Here is a 21,340-nt window from a genome sequence, read left to right as displayed (position 1 = left end):
TCTGGGAAGTCCCGGGGAGCCCCTCGCCAGGGCACAGGCTGGAAGGAACGCGCACCTGCTCACAGGAGCAGCGCCTGGAGAGCCCAGCAGGATGCCCCCTTAAAAACCTGCCCTGGTTTCCACTTCTGCAAAAAGCAGCCAAAGGACACCTGGCTGGCCCAGTCGGTTAAGCGTCCGACTTCAGCTCAGGTCACAATCTCAAGGTTTGTGAGTTCGAGCCCCACAGAGAGCTCTGTGCTGACAGTTTGGAGCTCGGAGCCTGCTTCGGATTTTGCATCTCCTTCGCTCTTTCTCCCCGTCCCTTGCTCGCGCGCTCTTTCTCTCTCTCAAACTAAGCGGGGAACTGATGAGGGTACATGAAACCAGGCCTGGCTCAGGGAAGCGCCCCCTTTTAAAGGAGATTCGGCCTGTTGGGAAAGCTAGGAACTACCTTACAGACGTCTGACAAAGAGCTGAGACTCAAGCCCTGTCTGCTGGCTGCTTCAAAACCTCAGCTTGCAAACTGGAGAGATCACATTTTCAGAGACACCTGTTCACCTGATAGAGCAAACATTCTCACTGCGAACAGAAGGATCTGCAGAATGAAGAAGGAATGCTGCTCAGGTCAGTCAGTGTAATGGCACGGTTACTTACGCTCCAGGCCATGAAATTGGAGAAGCCCCAGTCATTCTCTTTGTGGAAGAACAAGTGGCTGATGCGTCGACTGAAGGACTTCTCGTCGTCTCTGTAATTTATTATCTTCAGCACAGCTTGTGCATGGCAAGACCACGACCTGGTCAAAGAGAACCTAAGCCTCAGGTGACCCACTTAACTGACGTTTACACATTGTTTCAAAACAGAGCATGTGAAAATTCCCACATTTTTTCCCGTCCTTCTATTTGGGGAGGTGGAGTTGGGGGACACATTTACCTTTAATGAAGAAAGAAGCTAAAAGGGGTCGAGGAACCCCCCCCCCCCAGTGTGGACTGTACCGATTTGACCCATGGGTTGTTTTTGTTTTGTTCTGTTTTTTAAGTAGGCATTGAGCTCAATGCAGAGCTCAATACAGAGCCCAACGCAGGGCTTGAACTCATGACCCTGAGATCAAGACCTGAGCTGAGATCAAGAGTCGGACGTTTACTGACTGAGCCACCCAGGTGCCCCGAGCCATGGTTTTATTTTAATTTTTACAAGTTTTTTTTTAGGTCAGTTTTTTTTAAATTGGTATCAATAAAATACAGTTTCTGAACTTTAGGTACTGGCCTTTAGAGTCTGTAAGAGACTAGCTTCTGGTCAGACAGTGGTTCTGGTATCTGGGTTGGGTGTTGGGTGAAAACACAAGAGCTCCCCTCCAGGAGCCCCGGGGAGCTCTGAGCAGGGGCGCCTAGTCACAGCCACAGCCCAACTGTCCGGGCTGCAGTCAGGCTGGGGGCGGGTCACAACAGAGCCTCTGGATCTGTGCATAAAAACCGAACGGACGCAGCCCTTTAAAGGGCCACTGGGGGCTCGGAGCCACAGCAGAGCCACACACAGCAGAGTTTCCAGAGAGCTCTGAAGTGACGGCAGTGCAGGCCCAGTATGGGCACTCCTGTCTGCCCAGGCTGCCTGGTCCAGGGACGGACGGCTCACCGCGTTCCCAAACTACTGTCAGGCCCAAATTGTCTGTTAGGCTAAAATGTAGCCTCAATACTCACCGGAAATCAGATCAGAATGTGAACACAGGAAGGAAAATTTTAACCTATATACAGGCCCTGGCTGCAGCACAGAATTGGCCTGGCACTTCTTAAACATCCACGTAAAAAAGAAAAATGTAACGGACTGTGTTCCCTGGAGCTCAGAGCAGCCAAGGCCAGTGCCCCTGTGGCCCTCTGGGGACCAGCTTTCACTGAGAGGTCTAAAGGGCCACAATCTGGGGGTGGCAGGGAGCCTGGACAGACGTGGGCCAAGGAAGCAGCCTTCTCACAGATTCCTCGATATGGGAGGAGAAGGACACAGTGACAAAGTGATCTGGGACCCTTTCAAACAAAGTCAACTAAGCTTCTGATATACGCTGACTGGTGACAGTTTTTAATTAAAGGAAGAATCAAGCTATTGAGGATCTATTAATAGGTAGAAAACGTGAAGCCTCTGATCTTTGTTTTCATCTGAATAAAGGGACCATAAACACTTTTCCTAATTTGAAGACATTTTATTACATATTTCTTTTTAAGAATTGTAAGAACAAAACAGTTTCTCTAAAATAAGCTGGGGAGGCCCACATGGTAAAACCCTCAAAGGATGTTTTAATCCAAACTCTCTGAGTAACACACAGGAGCTGGTTAACACAACAATGCCGAGGCCTCAAGACCTGAGGAATGTTCCTTAGCTACAGTTTTCCCCTCAGGCACTTACTGGTAGAATAATTAAACCTGGTAATCCAGTAGTCAGCTAGTCCAGATGGACCCTGATTCCGTGTTCCCTGGGTGGGCAGATTCTAATACCTGAACCTCAGTGTCTTGTTTGCAAGAAAAACATACACCTTTTCTAGCTTGGAGAGAATACCTACCATTGAGTTTTAAAGAGAGAAATGTAGTTCATCTAATGTAAAATCAGAGGGCTATGTAGAGGCAGCAAGGAAAGGCAAAAGTTTTAAACTCAAAGAGGCGGATCAGACTGAGCCTCCAATCACGGAGCATAACTATTTGTGGGTTCGTAATGGCATCATTTAAACTGTCTTACGTGGAATCAGATTCAGCATTGCACTGGAGAAAGAATCCTACGCTTTTTTGGTGTGGTCTGTCTGGATAAAAGCGTGGCATCACCATAATCTTCCACGGCAGATTTCGCACAAAACACGGAGGGCTAAGGACCGACTCACTCAGTCTGCTGAAGCGCTCGACAGTGAACTGAAAGGTTGCCTCGGAGCGCCAACTCGTGTCTGCAAGAAAAGGCCGTGTCAGTCACAGGGCTCGGGCGTCATGAGACCACACCTGACAGCCGACAACCGTGGGACCCGCGCGGGACAACCAACCACGTCGGGGAGCCGTCCGCACAACTGCGACCTAACTGCTAGAGCCTAACTCTTGGGAAAATGAGAGCATGGCACCTAGAAGAGGGAGGGGACACACCATTTGTGTGTGAATGAAATCCAAATCCCAGAGGGCTACCAACACACCCCTGCCTGCCCTCCTAGATTCAAGAGCTGGGCCTGTAAGAACGTCTACTCTACCCTCGAGCCCCGAAATTGCCAAGTCCTCCCTGGTTGAGTGGACAGGCTCTGCAGAGAAGGCCCAGGGCGGCCGTGGGACAGCTGCTCAAGGTCAGGGCGCGCGGAGGAAAAGCGGAGGGCGGACTCAGGCCGAGTCAAGTCTGGAGAAAGGAAGGGGAGGGGGCATTGCACCCGCAGGCTCACCAGGCCCCGAGGGGGCAGAACAGTCATTCCCGCTGTTCTAGAGACAACACTGCTGAGAAGTTAGCCCCAAACAAACGTTAACATCATCAGTTCACAGTTTCTGTGAAATACCAGCCTGGACTCCCTAGGGGGAATAATTTATAGAGAAAGAAACCAGTATTCTTCTCAACACGAATGGTAAAAATTGTTCAATTTACTCAACAAGACGTGAAGGCCATGTACAGAACTAAGGTTTCCTCCCATAGAAAGCAATATATTGATAGAGTGCCTCTTAGCAGACTTTCAATTACAAGTCACACTTTAGAATTCCACCCTTTGCCCATGGTGACTGTTCATTTACAAGTGACTCAGGCTCCCAAGACATCTGCGGCCCCCCGCCCCCAACTGCTGTCTATATGGTGCTTCTCAAACTCTTGGGGAGTGGCAGCCTCCCAAGGCTGCCCCGCCACCCTTACTGACCGGCACTTTTACGAGACATCAGAAAGCTGCCACAGCAAGGTCAAGTTGCCATACAAGCTTCTAAACGCTTTCTCTCACTTTCGGTGCCTATCTGGTTGGAGACGGGGTACAGTTCACAGACTGGCAGGGGAACGAGGGCCACGATGTGAAAAGCCACCACTGGCGTATGCAAGAATCAAAGGTGCATGGAAGGCTTTTTCTGGTGTGGCAGCGGGGGCTATTTTGCCATCCTTACCCCCCAGGCTCCTGACGCACAAGAGGAGACTCTCGGGCTCAGGGAAGGGCATGTTCGGAAGAACAACATGCCGCCTTCCTTCACCCTTCTGTCTCCTAACTTCTAAGACAACCAAACGCTCAGGACAGAGACTTCTCAGGGTACAGAGACTGCTTGTGTTTGTGACTGTCTGAATTTGTTCCTAAGAAAACATGTCCATCAATCCTCATGAGAGGGTAGTATTCTTTACCAAAGAAATAAGAACCAAGAGGAAATGCGACAGTTAGCACTAACACCTTCTTTTCACACTCTTCATCCCCAATTGTTCTGCTACACACAACCCTGCTCAGCAGACCGCAGAGGCTCTCTGGGAGGAAGAGCGGCTGAACAGGGGCGGGTGTCCGTCTGAGAGATGCAGTATTTACTCCAGCTTCTTGAGGTGGTAGATATGACCCTAATCCCTCTGAGGGACCAAAGTACCAAAAAGCCAAGAAATGTGTTCTAATGTCTAGGAATGGCGCAGGAAAGACGTGGGCCACTATTTCAAAGACACAAATCACACGTGCACAGCACTTAAATCCTGCAAGGTAGGCAAGGGCAGGGGTTCTAGAAGTCCCACTTCACAGATGAGGAAAACTGAGGCTCGCTGAGATTACGTGGTTTTATGTTATCTGAGGTGTTTTACAAAATGACCACAGTGGGTTTCAGTACCCATGATCTGTGCACCCTAAACAGTGACCTTGCCTCTGGTTTGTAAAATGCCATATTCTGAAGTTTAACATACCCCTCGCAAGGCAGAGCACAATAAAACTGGGCTCTTTGTGGAGACCAAAGAACTGCAATCAACCAAATAAAAGTCACCAGAGGGCACACACTCATGGGACCTAAAGAGTTCAACTTCACAAAGTCCTGTCTCTCTTGTAACTCACTTACTTGTTTTCAGAAACAATTCAACCCATTGTAGGATTAGATTTTTATATAGACAAAATGGAAAAGTATCATAAATGCTTTCTCCATCCCAAACTTCAGCCCAAATTCGAAGTTGATCTTAAATACGCAACAGAACCAACCAGAACTCTGCATGGCACTGAGACTGCAAGATGGCAAGCCCTTCCTTCAGAGGCAGAAGGAGCAGCCAGGAGCCAGTGCCTGCAGCCATCCTGCCTCACAGAGCTCAGCTCACACGTGCATTTATACACTCCAGGTGAGATTCCACCTCGCATTCAAGGCATATCCTTAGGACAGACTTGTTTCTGAAATATGCTAGGAGACTTCATGAGAATAAAAATGTTGCCCTGTGGTTCCCAACTCTTCATAACCAATTGAATTAATTGAAAAACTACATTATATACCAAAAGATAAGGGCGGGGGGGGGGGGGGGGTCTACAAAAAAGTAGAGCAGACTTGAAACCCATCTCTGGCAGAAAGGCCTGGCCTGATGACAGTCCCATGAGGAATTAAAGGAGACCTAAACGTCTTCACCCAAGAAGACAGGTGAAAAGTACTCAAAAGTCCTACTTTCGCAACTTCCCTGTGTCTATAATCACTTCACGATTAAAAACATGTTTACATGGGGTGCCTGGGTGGCTCAGCTGGTTGAGCGACCAACTTTGGCTCAGGTCATGATCTCGCGGTCCGTGAGTTCGAGCCCCGCGTCGGGCTCTGTGAGGACAGCTAGGAGCCTGGAGCCTGCTTCTGATTCTGTGTCTCTCCCTCTATGCCCCTCTCCCGCTCATGCTCTGTCTCTGTCTCAGAAATAAACATAAAAAAAAAAAATTAAAAACATGTTTACGGCAGTGCACTTGGGAATCTGGAGGGTGCCCCGCATCCTGCAGAATTAGTTTTCGTCCAGGGACTTTGTAACCCGCCTCAATGCCGCCGTGAGCGCATTAATGCATTACTGTGCATCTCCGTTTACTGTCAAGGACAGGACGACAAAGCTCCCGCTCCCTGCTGTCATCACACCTCCTCAGCCCGAAAACCTGGGGAGCCATCACCTCCACTCGTGCCTCCCACAGCAGCACTGGCTGTCATCGAAGCGGCCACCACGCCCATTCGTACCCCAACCTTATCTTCACAGGGCAGAGGCCTGGGGTACAACTGCATGAAAAAGGTAGAGGAAGATACAGGACTTTGTTCTGTTTTGTTTAAATCAGAAGGCTGGCCTACGGAGTCCCCAAATGGCGCCCTTGCGGTAAATTTATCAAACCTCAATTTTTCATTTTTTGCCAAGTCCCAGTTAATACCCAGAAATTACTTTTGTTTCACGGGTACCAACAATCTCTATTTGCAGAGGCTATATTTGCTCTAAAACTTCTTGCGGCCATCTACGGAAAAAACTAAGCAAGAAACTAAAATCAAAGTAGAATAGGTAGGTGTAACCAGAAAATGATTCTAATTCTTGTCCAAGTTCCACATTAACATGATTTTTTTTTTTTTAAGATTTTATTTGGGCGGGGGGAGGGGGGGGAGAGAAAAAAAAAAGATTTTATTTTTGAAGTATCTCTACAGCCAACGTGGGGCTCGAACTCACAACCCCGAGATCAAGTGTCGAACATTTTGCTAAGCCAGCCAGGTGCCCCTAACAGGATTTTTAAATGCTCTTTGTCTCAAGCAAACACCTGTCCATCTGTGCTGTCAGCCACTGAACTTTTATATAGGAAACCCTCCCTCTGCCCAGTAGATCACTCTAATCCAGCGTTTCCCAGATTGTGTGCCCCACTTTACGATGTTAGAAGGAGATTCCGGAAAGGGGATTCTAAAGTTCAGTTTTGGGGAATCATTAGCAAATCTTCTGGAGAAAGATGTTAGGGTGCTGACGGTCCAGAGGTCCTCTGCAATGCAGACCCTTGCTTGGCCCAGCGCTCCTGAAAGTTCCTGGACTCAGCCCCTCTCACCACATGCTAACATCCTGCAGAAGAGGGTTTCAAAGCACTTATCACGACTGGGAAAATGCTGCCCTAAACTAATTCTGCTCCTAGAACCAGAACCATCTCCCTCCCGCTCTTTACCATCTTTTCACTCTCTTAGCCTGGACCTTTCAAAAACACACCTCAAACCCCCAACTGGGAAGGCCGTGAACTGAAGACCACACTCTGCTTTCTCCTGTAATGTTCCCAAGTGGTAACTCACCACAGGAATATTTCTACTTTTAGGTTCTATGGTTTGGCACCATTATTTACTACCACTAATTTAGTAGTAAAATTTGCCTAAAAAGGAAAGGGGTTTTATGTACATTGTGGAGACCAAGGCAATCCGGCAACCTGGACTTCTGGAGACATCTAGCAATGCAGAGCCGTTTCTGGTTGTCGGGGCTACGGGGAGCGAGGATTATGGGTGGGATGGCACTGGCATCCTATCACACAGAGGACTGCCCTGAAACAAAGAATGATCGGCCCAAAAAGGCAACAGCGCCACCAAGGTTGAGAACCTGCCCTTCATCTACATCTGCACCTCCTCCCAAGCCCTCCCCAAAAACACTCGCAGAAATATTCATTTGGAATTGCTCTGTGGAACTAGACAGGGAGCTCACTGCCTGAGGTGGGCCAGTAACCGCTCTGCAAGTGACTGGAACCCACCTCTAACTCACACCTGGCACATCTGGCCTGGTCACACCTTCCCAACTGCGCTCACCGAAGCACTTTTGGCATCTCAGGTGTCTGAAATTAAACCAAGAGCCCAGCAACCAAAGAGACCACACCCACACCGTTGCCCTTGATCTACGGTGGAAAGCGCACTCCACAGGTAACAAAGCAGCGGGGTTCAGACCACGCCTCTTTACCTTCCTCAGATATTGCCTCAGCCAGCTGCCAGGGGGTAAACCGCACTGTGAGAGAACTCTCAACTACGGCTGCAGTTTCTCATGGAGGCTGAACTTTTGGCAGGAGGTCTGAACAGCAGTCCTTCTGGTGGTGCAGCCCGTGACTGACGGTTTCTTTCAACTGCCCCGTTACTCCCCTGGGAAGGACACAACCCTCATGAGGATTGATGGACATGCTTTTGACAGAACATGGTTTCATATTACACTGCAAGATTCCAGGGACTGCATAAAGTGATTACTGGCTGCTACCGTCTCATGATTTTGACCTTGCAAATAAAAGTATAGGTCACATATCTGACAAATTATAAAGAAGAAATAGCCTCGAAAGAAATGGATTTCCTGGGCACAAAATGTCCATGCATACACATATGCAAACGCTTTTTGCATAGAGGATATAGACCAAAAGTTAGTGTGGGAGAATGAAGCCCAAAGCTCGATTCTGATTTTCACACCTATTGGGAGTACGGAGGGATTTTCAGCTACAGACAACTGATATACACACTACAGTAAGAATGCAATGGAAAGCCAAATTCCAATGTCTAGAAGTATCTTGCTGCAAACAAAAAGGAAAGGAGAGTAAGGTACACTAAGATACACTTGTTCTGAGCGCTAACAGTGGTGGGGAAATGGCAAGCCTGAGTAAATACCCATCTATCACAAACTTCTGTACTGAAACCTCTCCTGGGCTGAGGAGAACCAACTTACCCTGAAATTTGTAGGTAGACTTAAAATTCAAAACCAAAACAGGTTCCTCAATTTTCCTCAGATACAAACCTCCTGAAAACTAGCTACTCCTAAGAAACTCACAAGTACTCAAGGAAGAACTCTATAGCACATCCAGTTGTGTTTCTGCCCATTGCAAGTAAACAAACCACATGTACTCACCATCCTCCATATCTTCCTCTGTGTTGTTGTGCCCATCACTCATGGCTACATTTCCGTTGATAACAGGGTTTTGAGTAATTCTTGGTGGATCATCTGTATCTCCAGCTTTAAAGAAAACAAAGAAATTCCATGGTTTTTACCCTCAAATCTTGGATTAAATAAAAACACATTTGTACTTTTGATGATTGTCAGTCACTAGTATGTTCCAAGTGTGCCATAATAAACATACTCTAACCCAAAAGGTATTTACTAGTATGTTTACTAAGTAAATATGAATTTTGGCTGTTTTCAAAATGCTAAATGGGATGCAATCACTCTACCACATTTGTTCCATTTGCACTATGTTGAAATAGCCTTCATACTCATTAAAACTCAACCCCAGAGAAAATACTGTTGAGCTTACTAAATATATACACAGCAGTGTGCATTAGAATGTTCTACCACATGTCAATGCTTTAAAACATCAAATTGTGTCTCTCAAAGTATCAAAGGGCAGTTACTGTAATAATTAAAAACTATAAATCCACACAAAAACCAGAACTGGAGGGACTGGAAGTTGGGGGGGGGGGGGGGGGTAGAGGGTGTGTGAAAGGGGGACGGTCCCTAGAAGGACTGGCATTTATAAAGAGTCTGGAAGGGATTGAGAAACACATAAAAGGATTTTGTCATTCTAAATGCTTGCTGAAATCTGGCTTGACAAACATTTACACATAATCAAAGGCATGGATGCAAAACTTCGAAGCAAGGAGTGGCAAATAGAGGGTGTAAATGCCAAATGTAACATTCTCATCACTATGCACAATCTTCTTACTTTGACATAGGTCCTTGTCTTAAAAGAAAAAAAAAAACAAAACACTATGTCAAGACTTGGAATTTAAATAGCCTCCACTGGCCAAAAGGGTCATACACCATGTGTAAACCCTCTCCATCCTCCACATGTCATGTCACTGCAACTAATGCGGGCCTCCATATGTTGCCTGTACATGTTCTGATCGAAATTAGCAGTCTCAGCTACAAACAGGAGATGTGGTTTTGAAAAGCGCTACTTAAGTGTGTCCTAGTCTTGCGACATGTCTCCCCCATCAGCGGTCAGTCTGATTCAGCACCACGGACAGCACCCTCGCCATTCCCCTCTAGACGCTCTCCCAAACCCCCAACTATCCGATTACATCCGTCAAAGAATCTCTGGATATAAACCATGCTTTTCCCCTTACACATCTCAAAGCACACCTGCAAAATCCTTGGAGGCCAAGAGACTGATATTACCACCCAAATTTGTATCACTTCAATCCTGATATTCTTTAATTAACTATCAATATATATACACTTCAATTAACAATCGTGCTAAAGGTATTTTTAAAAACAAACACATATACATTTTTAAACTGGTCTCGACCACCACACCCTGACAAAAACCTGGGATGGGTGGGGGAGAAGGACAAATTCTTGTTTGCTCTTGCTTATAATTACCTCAAAGTCTAAAAACTCTTAAAACATATGTGCTTAAAAAATCAACATGAATAATCAGGTACTTTGAGACGTCTTTCATCCCACATTTATCCTCCTAAATTAACATCTAACCATCATTAAAAATATTTTATGAGGAAAAACACCTATGAAGGCCTATGAAAGAAATTCTGGCACATTGTACCGACAGAATATTATACAGCAGTTTTCTCTTAAAGGTTCTCAATGTACCTAAATGTAAAGTTCTCTAAGCTATGTTAAGTTAAAAAAAAAATTTAAAGACACCAAGCAATAAATGTTATCACACACAACTTCGGTTATAAAAGAGACAGTCTGTTGGAATAAGAACGGATAAATTCTCATTTCCCCTTCCATGACAAACACTGGAAGGACACACAAACACACAACTAGAGGTCCTGCAGGAGGAGCAGCAGTGGGATGTACACACACACACACACACACACACACACATCACACCAACGTACTGTCTCACAGTAACTTGCTCCACGTATGCCTGCCATTTTAATTTAGTTCCTTGTTTCAAAATCTGTCCCACTACAAGTGCCTTAGGTTTTCAATGTTTATTTATTTTTTAATATTTATTTTTGAGAGAGAGAGACACAGACAAAGCACAAACGGGGAGGGGCAGACAGAGAGACAGACACAGAATCCCAAGCAGGCCCCAGGCTCCGAACTGTCACCACAGACCCCGATGTGGGGCTCAAACTCATGAACTGTGAGATCATGACCTGAGCCAAAGTCGGACTCTTCACCAACTGAGCCACCCAGGCGTCCCTAAAATATGATTTTTAATGCACAAAAGCACAAACAAATCATCTCTGTATACAAAACAGAGCATCACACCTAAAAACTAAGGTGATGTGTAAATATAAGCAGTCTGCACTACTGTAGGTCATAGAATTCGACAAGTGATTCATAATCCCAAAGATTCTTTTTTTTCTTTTACTTTTTTTAAAAAAATTTTATTTATTTTTGAGACAGAGAGAGAGCATGAACAGGGGAGGGTCAGAGAGAGAGAGGGAGACACAGAATCTGAAGCAGGCTCCAGGCTCTGAGATGTCAGCACAGAGACCACAGACGCAGGGCTCGAACTCAAAAACTGGGAGATCATGACCTGAGCCGAAGTCGGACACTCAACCGACTGAGCCACCCAGGCGCCCCAATAATGCCAAAGACTCTGACATCCAAGCGAATTCAGATTATAGCTGAAACAAGGTATCTTTAAGGGTTTTGGTGACTTGAAATAGACTATTTCTCACCAGAAGTTATGGCAATAATAAAAATCAAGATCAAGTCAAAAGACCTATGGCTTACCTCCACAGCACTTTACTGTATGTACAGTGTGGGAAGATAAATAAATCGGGTCACAGTTTTGCAGAAGCAGGATTAACTACAATGCGACAACTGATGAAGGCTAGTAATTTATAAACAAGGGATCCCATCCTTGTGTTAGTAAGATGGGATTTCTCTGCCATAGGCCCCTAAAGGCAAAGTAAATAGAGTTCTACTTTTGGACCAGGTTCTCCTGAGCAGTACACCTCACCTGTTTACACACCAAGTTACACATTTATGCTGGGCTGACCCACTTGCTCTTTTCCACCCGCCAAAAGCATGGAGATGCTTGTCTAAGCCAGTGGCTGTGAAATGACAAAAAGTCCCTGGCTGGTCCACCATGTATAGGAGAAACTTGACCAACGACAGGCCCCGTGAAGCTCCCAACCAAGTGCCATGGGGCCTTGGTAGAAAAAGTTGACAACTCAAGTCTAGCTCCTAAGGGACTGAATATATCCAGTTAAAAAAAGCTCCTCATAAATGAGTTAGTTCAGCAAGAGGATTAAAAATTTAATTAAGACACAGTAAATCCCTGGACCTGAATTCAACGATGAAAGCAAGCCCACAAAAACTCTATACTAGGCTTCCAGAATTATCTTAAATACTAAGTCTGCTTTCATTATCATCAAAGAAGTTTAAGATTGGGGTGTGTATCTATTTATCACCACATATAAAGTGATCCTGTTCCTGAATTTTAGATACCATCTAATTGGAATTTTCCCTTATGTGTCAACTCTCATTTGGCCAAACATGAACTACAGCACTAATTTTTTGACAGACATGGTCTCAAATAACATTGGGGACATGTGGCAAGCACCAATGACAATATGCAATGCCTCAAATAGAAAGACAAAAGTTCCCTAATGTGCCAAATATCTGTAGGGGTGGGGTGGGGTGCGGAGGAGGAGTTATTTGAAAATGTATTTATGAGACTCAAATACAATCGAAGATCATTTCCATTACTTGTGACTGGTTAACCTTGCGATGACAAACCCTGTGGTAAGCACCCAAGGCACAATTTATACATATACATGTACATATATTTTAACATGTATAAGAAAAGGCACAAAATGCCTTTTCTAAAGACTAGAAACACACAAGAGGCTAGCTTGGCTGGTTACGAAGCCTATTTATCTCCTCCTGTTACTGAGGAGGCCATGCTTGTACTCTGCCTCCCTTCCCACAGACTTCCACTTGTGAGGTCATAACACAGGATCGCTCAACAAAGAACACTGGCCGATTGCTATGGAAATGATGTGGTGCTAACTCAGCATCTCAATCTCACTCCTGGATGAAGTAACAGACAAAGCAGAATTTCAATTTGTCGTTTTTGACATTTTCCGTCACCTCACAAAAATTACTCAAGCCTCTCCCCAAAAGGGGGGGGGCGGGGCAGAGAACCCCCACAGTAAGACCTCAGAGCCTTCCAGCTAAGAGGTGTATACTGCCACCAGGTGGTGCGTCAGCCGCAAAGATGGAGCCACACCTCCGATTCAGTCTCCGCTCAGGCCCCAGATTCCCCCTCAAACTTTTCAACTAGTGAGGACAACCCAGTGAGCAAAACCACAGCGCAGTTAAGAGGCCAGAATATATGGAGTGCCAACGCAGAGCACACGCTCTCAACTCCAGGCCCACTGGTTCACTTGGAATTCCAAAGCAAAAGCCATCTGGTTTCTGCTTAGTCCGCCTCCCCTCATCTCCTCTCCAGACCCTGAACCATTTTAAAGATTATCACTGAAGCAGAGGTTATCACGGTAAATGAGAACACGGGTATCTTTCTGCATAATGATTTCTTAATTAGCAATTCCCAATGTATTTCAGAAGGACAGTTTAGAAACATTGGTACTACTGGTTCTAGAAATCCATCAGCATCTAAAGATCCCCATCTGAACTCCCAAGTCACCTTCTCGTCCAAGCTTGTGGTTCCCCGCCATGTCCGCATGGCTCAGCAGCAGAGTCTGCTGGGGCTGGAGCCAGGACGGTTCTCTCATCCACATCAGAGTGATGCATAGAATCTCTAGGAACTCTACCTCAACATTCTTTTTTTTCAAAGCCCCTCCCCCCCCAAAATTCTTGGGTGTTGGACAAGGAACATATTCAAGAAACCTCATCAACTTAGAGAATCACTCCCAAAAGGTAACGAGGTCCAGAAACAAAAAGCGGGTGTTGGGGCGCCTGGGTGGCGCAGTCGGTTAAACATCCGACTTCAGCCAGGTCACGATCTCGCGGTCTGTGAGTTCGAGCCCCGCGTCAGGCTCTGGGCTGATGGCTCAGAGCCTGGAGCCTGTTTCCGATTCTGTGTCTCCCTCTCTCTCTGCCCCTCCCCCGTTCATGCTCTGTCTCTCTCTGTCCCAAAAAGAAATAAATGTTGAAAAAAAAATTAAAAAAAAAAAAAAAAAAGTGGGTGTTAATGGGAAAAAAGGAAGTCTGGAGTTTGGTTACTAGTTCCTTAGTTGCTGACATGGGCACACCGTACACAAACTACATCTTTCCTATAAATCTAAAATTAATCCAAAATTAAAAGTTCACTTGAAAATAGACAAAACGGGGGTGCCTGGGTGGCTCACTCAGTTGGGTGTCTGACTTTGGCTCAGGTCATGATCTCACGGTACGTGAGGTCAAGCGACACATCAGGCTCTGTGCTGACAACTCAGAGCCTGGAGCCTGTTTCGGATTCTGTCTGTCTCTCCCTCTCAAAAATAAATAAACATTAAAAGAGAGAGAGAGAGAGAGAAAATAGACAAAAGAGAAGACCCGTAAGCCTAAGAAGCAAGGAATGTAACTGATATTAAAGATATAGGGGCGCCTGGGTGGCGCAGTCGGTTAAGCGTCCGACTTCAGCCAGGTCACGATCTCGTGGTCCGCGAGTTCGAGCCCCGCGTCGGGCTCTGGGCTGATGGCTCAGAGCCTGGAGCCTGTTTCCGATTCTGTGTCTCCCTCTCTCTCTGCCCCTCCCCCGTTCATGCTCTGTCTCTCTCTGTCCCAAAAATAAATAAACGTTGAAAAAAAAATTAAAAAAAAAAAAAAAAAAAAAAAGATATATGTGGGAAATTTCAGCATGAAGCATCCACACCAGCATGCCAGAGATTCTCACACAATTAAAGATAGAAAAAGGTAGCCTGGAAGGGAGCTTGGGTCAGTGCTGGGGCAGGACCAGCAGAAGAAACAGGATCTAAAGTTTGATGCAAGGGCGCCTGGGTGGCTCTGATGGTTGAGCGTCCGACCCCTGATTTTGGCTCAGGTCATGGTCATCATGGCCCCAAGATGGGCTCCTCGCTGAAGGTGGAGTCTGCTTAAGATTCTCTCTCTCCCTCGGCCCCCTCTCCCATGCCCGCACATGCACACTCTCCCTCCCTCAAAATAAATAAATAAACGTGGGCCCAGAGCAAACATTCTCAGGTGAAGACCACAAGTCCTCTTTAACATGGACCCACTGGCTTCGGGTTACAGCTGGATGTGAGGGGCACCGCTGCCAGGGGAACCCTGTCTGCATTCTCTGCTTTTCCTCCTCAAGACTGAGTCTGCCCACGTGGTCTGTCCTCAAGGAGAAATGCTCACCCCTTAGACAAACTAAAAGTTCACTGGAGTCCCCAAATGAGCCCAGAGGCACCAGTCAAGAAGAAATAAAGAAGGAAGAGGTCCTGAATAAACTAAGACAACGCTATGGAAAGGCTGAATTTCTTTATGTGCTTTTTTAAGTGCCTACTCTCAACATGACCCGTACTCCTGCAAATTTCTATCAGATCAGGCTGATTCCATTCCTTATTAAACATACTGTGAGATTACAGAGTCACAATTACTATAAAAATAATAGAGATCCAGGGCACCTGGGTGGCTCAGTCATTTAAACGGCCAACTTTGGCTCAGATCATGATCTCATGGTTCGTGAGTTCAAGTTCCGCACTGGGCTCTCCCCTGTCAGCTAGGGAGCCAGCTTCCAATCCGGTCTCCCTCTCTCTGCCCCTTGCCCACTCACACTTGATCGTGCTCTCCCTCACACACACACACAAAAAACAAACATTAAAAAAAAATTTTTTTAGGAGTGCCTGGGTGGCTCAGTCGGTTAAAAGTTTCATGATCTCACAGTTCGTGGGTTCAAGCCCCACATCAGGTTCTGTGATGACAGCTCAGAGCCTGGAGCCTGCTTTGGATTCTGTGCCTGCCTCCCTCCCCACCCCCCCACCCCGTGCCTCTCCCTGCACTCACACACTCTGTCTCTTTCTCTCCCCCAAAAACAAACACTAAACGTTAAAAAATTTTTTCTTTGATAAAAAAATAAAATAAAATAAAATGAAAGAATAAAGATCCAATTCCCTTTACCCAGTTTCCCCTGGTACCATTTTGCAAAATCATAGCACTATGTAATTCACAACCAGGACACTGGTGCCGAAGCAACATGCTAATCCTGTTCCTGTTCGCTTGAAGTTGTAAGACACAAGTAGGTCTACGTGTCCAAGAGTCAAGACAGTGAATGGGTCCCACACAAGGACCCTTGGGTTGCCCTTCAATGGCCACACCCAGCTCCCAGTGTGCACCCCCCCTCCCACAACCCCCCGGCAACAACTAATCTCCATCCCCATATTTTTGTCATTTCAAGAATGTTACATAAATGGATGTGGCATACAACCTTTGGGAACATCTTCTGTCACTCAGCATAATTCCCTTGAGACTCAGGTCACCACTGGTTTCTTTACATCGCTGAGTAGGATTCCACGGCAGGGACATACCATCTGACCTGCAAACAGCTGGGTTGTTTCCAATTTGAGGCTATTGGAAATAAAGCTGCTATAAACATTTTTGTGCAGGTCCTGGTTCTATTATTTACTTTTACTTTTGGGTTTCAAAGAATGAAATGCTAACAGCACCAAGGCAAGCAGTACAGGATGAAGATGGGCAAATAAGGACTCCTCCACACCACTCCTAACACGAAGGAAGCCACTGTTTCATGCGCCCCCCTCCAGGTTTCCTCAAGGTTCATATACATGCACGTGTAACGACGTACGTGAAATTCTTCTGAACACAAAACGGTGTTCACAGGGCACGAATAAACTACAGCCACCCCAAGTCGGTGCACATAAATATGCGTATTAATTTAATTCTGAATAGCACCATACCATATCACGATTTATTCAACCATTCCCTGACAAGGACTGCCTCCAGTCGGGTTTTGTTTTTTGCCAATGAATGGTGCGACGATGTGTACTGTGACTTTTGTTGGGCTACGATTTAACACCAGGTAGTCTTTCTCAAACTCGTGGGACCCCTCCCCCCAAGTCATTATCCAAGCTCTTTCCAATGGCAATTAGTAACACATTAATCCTACTCCTGTTCACTTGCGCTAAGACACACGGACACACCAAGACCCACAACGCTGCCAATTAATGCCCAGCAACACATCAGAACACCTGCGTCCTGCACTACGCTCACACGCTGTTCCGGAGAGCTCTTCCAACTCGGACACAGCTCCTTCACTCTTGCTTTGCAGAATTCAACTACAATTGACATCTTGACGTCCTGGTCCACAGCATGAATCCTAACGTACAGAACCTAGCTCTAAGTTCACCCGGAGGAGCAAAATGACAGCTGATAACTCAACAGGGAGACACAGAGGATGCACTCAGCACGACAGACAGAGAGTGCAGCCGCTGAAGGCTGGCTATACAGGGAGACAGAGGAGGTGACTCATCTGTGGGATCCAGCAAGTGGGGGTGGGGGTGGGCAGTCCCAAAAAGCCCCCCCCCCCCCCCCCCGTGTAGGGGCTGGGGAGGCAGGTGCTCCAAGGACATCCCCGGAATCAGGGACTCACAGGCCACGGTGAGATGGCATACTCCCTAATAAACCAGAACCCCTAAGACCTGGGTGAGAGTCCGGGCAAACACGCAGCACCACGGGAAGCCTCAGCTGCTGTGGAGTCAATGCCAGGCCCTGTGGAGGATTCTTCTAAGGCAAGGCTGGGCCTCAGGCAGAACCATGGACCATCTCCAGGCCTTGAACAGAACCCGGAGGTCACAAGGGGGTGGCAATCAACCAAGGAGACACTAAAGGTGAGGACGGTGGGTCCCAATAACTCTGCAGCTGCAACTGGCCTCCTCTATTCCAGGACTCAGTGATTTCTAAAGGGAACCCCCCCCCTCACGGCCACTGAGTGGAACAAGGTGGGTACTGACCAGGAACACTGGCTGTTGACTATGCTCACCTCCCCAGTTACAAAGACCACATGCCTGGGGGCTGTGAGAAACACAGATGCTTTCCTGTCACTCTCTGTGCCTGGGGAGGAAAGGGAAGCCTCTCAGAAGCAGTTTCCAGGGCGCCTGGGTGGCTCAGTGGGTTAAGCATCTGACTTGATGGCTCAGGTCATGATCTCAAGGTTCATGGGTTCGAGCCCCGCGTCAGGCTCTGTGCTGACAGCTCAGAGCCTGGAGCCTGCTTCAGATTCCGTAAGTCCTTCTCTCTCTGCCCCTCCCCTGCTCACGCGCTGTCTCTCTCAAAAATAAATAACCATTAACAATTTTTTTAAAAAAATACAAAATTAAGGCAGTTCCCGAACATGGTCCTAGATGGAAAACTTCAACTGTGCTTCAAAAAGATCCTTTCTTTTTTTTTTTTTTTAATGTTTGTTTCTGAGAGAAAGAGAGACAGAGACAGATACAGACAGCGAGAGAGCAGGAAAGGGGCAGAGAGAGGGAGACAGACTCCAAAGCAAGTTCCAGGCTCTGAGCTGTCAACACAGAGCCCGACATGGGGTTCGAACTCACAAACCATGAGGTCATGACCTGAGCTGTAGGTGGAAGCTTAACAAACTGAGTCACCCAGGTGCCCCCAAAAAGATCCTTTCTAATCCATTATCATGACATTACCCAGGATTCAACATCTCTCCCTAGAACACAGGCAGGCCCTGTGTGCCTGCAATTAAAGTAACTACTAAGACAATGTTTTAATTACTTCTTTGCTGAATGCAGGAAGAGCGGGAAGAGCTCGAGAGGTAAAGGCATCCATTTCCGGGGGGGCTGGGTGGAGCCAGCACCCAGTGAGCCAACCTGCTTATCAAGTATCTCATATGTGCCAAGCGCTGGGTTGGGACTTGGAGGGAGCACAGAGATAAGCCCCCCACCCCCACCCCGGTCTCCTGGTGCTCCTTTCTTGCGGGAGCAGACAAGAGGGAAGAATTCCAACAGAGGGGGAAACAGAGTACAGGGGAGCCGCGGGGCCATCAGCCTCGAAGGAAGGGATGACACGTGGGTAAAGACCACGGAACGAAAAGGAGCCGGGCTGTCAGACATCCTAAAGAAGCACATTATTCTGGATTCAGCGAACAGGGTCAAGGGCAGTGGGCCACGGAGAAGGAGGGCAGGGCCAAGGCCATGGAGGGCCCTGAAGGCTCCGATAAGGACTCTGAATTTCTTTCTCCTATGTTCCCCGCTGCGCAGGCTGTCGGTTCCTGCCGCTCAGCCCACTGCTCAGGCCAGGTCTGCTGCCGTGGAGTCAAGACTGTCGGTCCCATGACCGTCAGGAGCTCCTTATTTCCGTCAGAAGCTCCTCTGCCAAGCCACCGAGGATGGATGCGGAAGAGGGGGTTTTGTTTCGGAAGAGGGGGTTTTGTTTCGTTACTGGTTTTTACGAGCTTGCCCCTTGGGGCTAGCCTGCCAGGCTGGAGGTATCGTTAACAATGAAACCATGGCCGAATCAATACCACCACTCCAAAGTGTTCTGCTTTCATTACTTTTCTGATTTTATACACAATGTGGCTACACCCATCCCCCATGAGGCTGGCCGGGAGCCCATTTCCAGATCACGGTCCTGGCCTACTAACCAGGGCCTGCTTTGGTCCTCTGCCGTTGGCGGGCCACCGCAGGGGCCAAGGCCAGTGCCCGCACAGCTTGTAAGTCACAGAGCCTGAAGGTTCAGAGCAGACCCGCTGTGTTGAGACCTGACAGTTAGCTTCACGCTCTGAATCCTGATTTAAATTAGGAGTATGAAAATAAACGCCCCAAAGACGGCCACATATAAATTCGTGTACCTTAAATAAAAATATTTGTTTGGGACCTCCAGGTTAGTGTGATTATGTAAAAACCATCCTTTCCCCTAGAGGATGGCCCTAACTGCCAGTCACGTCCCACATTCTGCCGGCCGGCGTGCATACTGGCTGGCGCGGAGAGGGGCCTGCGATCTGCACCACCGAAGAGCTTAGGGTTGCGGCACTAACTACTAACTTGTATAGCACAGACCACCGGTGGGAAAGAAAAGGTGAGTCCCAGCAGAGACCCAGCCTCATGGAAGCCACAGGACAGAGGCAGGAAGTATTTGCGTCGCACAACGGCCAAAGGATTAACAGCCAGAATACACACACAGTTCCTAAAAATCAACAACAATCAATCCAACTACCACAGAGGAGAAATTCCTATAAACTACAAACGATTAATAAACATGCTCGACTTCCCTCACTAACATGATACCATTTCCATCTAACAGCTTAACAGTGAAAAATACTGGAAATGCCCCCTTGATGCTGTGGGTCTCACAAAACGAGTGGGGTCAAAAGGCTGTCAACTATCCGACCTAGAGGCTGTATTTATTCAAACCAAAATGCCAAATACCCTTTTACTCAAATGTCATTCCTAGGAACCCATTCCAAAGAAAACTAGCATCCATGCCCAAAGATCTCCACAAGCACAGGCTTTACACTGAAGCACCATTTTTTACAGAGAAGTTAATGGCTCTATTTTTATGAAGTGTCCAGAACAGGTAAATCTACAGAACGGTGATCAGCGCTCGCCCGGAGCTGGGGAGATGGGGAGGTTGGAGGGGTCGCAGCTCAGGAGTGCAGGGGCTTGTGTGGTGTCAGAATCTTCCCAAACGGACCGTGGTGACGGTGCACAACTGTAAATACACTAAAAGCCACTGAGCTGCGTGCAGTGAATGAATGACCTACAGGGCGAATTAGAGCTCGATAAAGCTGGATGCAAAAGAGAGAGACAAGATCTTAACAGAAACGGGCCATTCTGTGTGGGGACAAAACAGTTCCAGAAATCACAATGGTCTCTGAGGCTACGCAGGGTCAATGGCGTGCACAGTGAACAACTGAGCCACACCAGCTGGAGCGGAACTGTTCGGCTTCCTGCAGCATTCCTCTAAAATGAATATGCAACATTTTGGTGTTTTAAATGTTCAGTGATCTACAAAACTGACTGATGTGTGAAGTCCACTCTACATTCATGTAGTTTTAAGGAAAGTAAAACGGTCACGAGGAGAGATGCCCACCAAGAGACGAATCACCGAGTGGGTCACCAGGATGTCCTTACACAACGAGTAAGGCTATGTGTGTGTTACCTGGGACAGAAGACCCACCATACGCTATGTGCACGTTTACTTCCACGGAATCGGGCACTTTCTCCTTGCCTTCTGGCTTCCGTGTCATTTGAATGGTTCCAAGAATATGCACTACCTCATCCAAAAGTAAAAACACAAGAGGCGCGTGCACCACCCACACACACACACACACACACAGCAAAGCAAACCATGGTGCAAAAGGTACAACCCAAATACTTCCTAAGGCAGGACACCAGTCCAAGAGTCCTTAGAAAACGCACCAGAGAAGGAAAAAGATGACACACTAGTTGCACACCTGGAGTCAGGAGGGAATGGAGTCCTGAAAGTTCTCTTTACACCGTGGCGAATGGCAGCATCTACTTAAATGTGTGGGTTACAAAGAAGGCAGTCTAGGGGCTGAGGAGGAGTTCAGACACGGGGAGAGCAAACTCTTGATTGTGCTAAT

General features: G+C 47.1%; 1 protein-coding gene across 1 annotated transcript in view; it reads right to left on the bottom strand.

Moving 5' to 3' along the window:
* Window positions 1–21,340, bottom strand: part of USP7 (ubiquitin specific peptidase 7) — a 66,571-nt gene that overhangs the window by 24,817 nt on the left and 20,414 nt on the right. Inside the window, 3 exon segments of the mRNA XM_045461942.1 lie at window positions 634–772; window positions 2,698–2,896; window positions 8,749–8,853. Coding sequence (XP_045317898.1) covers window positions 634–772; window positions 2,698–2,896; window positions 8,749–8,853 — 443 coding nt within the window.

This window comes from Leopardus geoffroyi, chromosome E3 (assembly GCF_018350155.1).
Source record: "Leopardus geoffroyi isolate Oge1 chromosome E3, O.geoffroyi_Oge1_pat1.0, whole genome shotgun sequence".
Lineage (NCBI taxonomy): Eukaryota > Metazoa > Chordata > Mammalia > Carnivora > Felidae > Leopardus > Leopardus geoffroyi.
The sequence above is the reverse complement of the archived record's forward strand: the minus strand, read 5'-3'. Positions and strand labels throughout refer to the sequence as shown.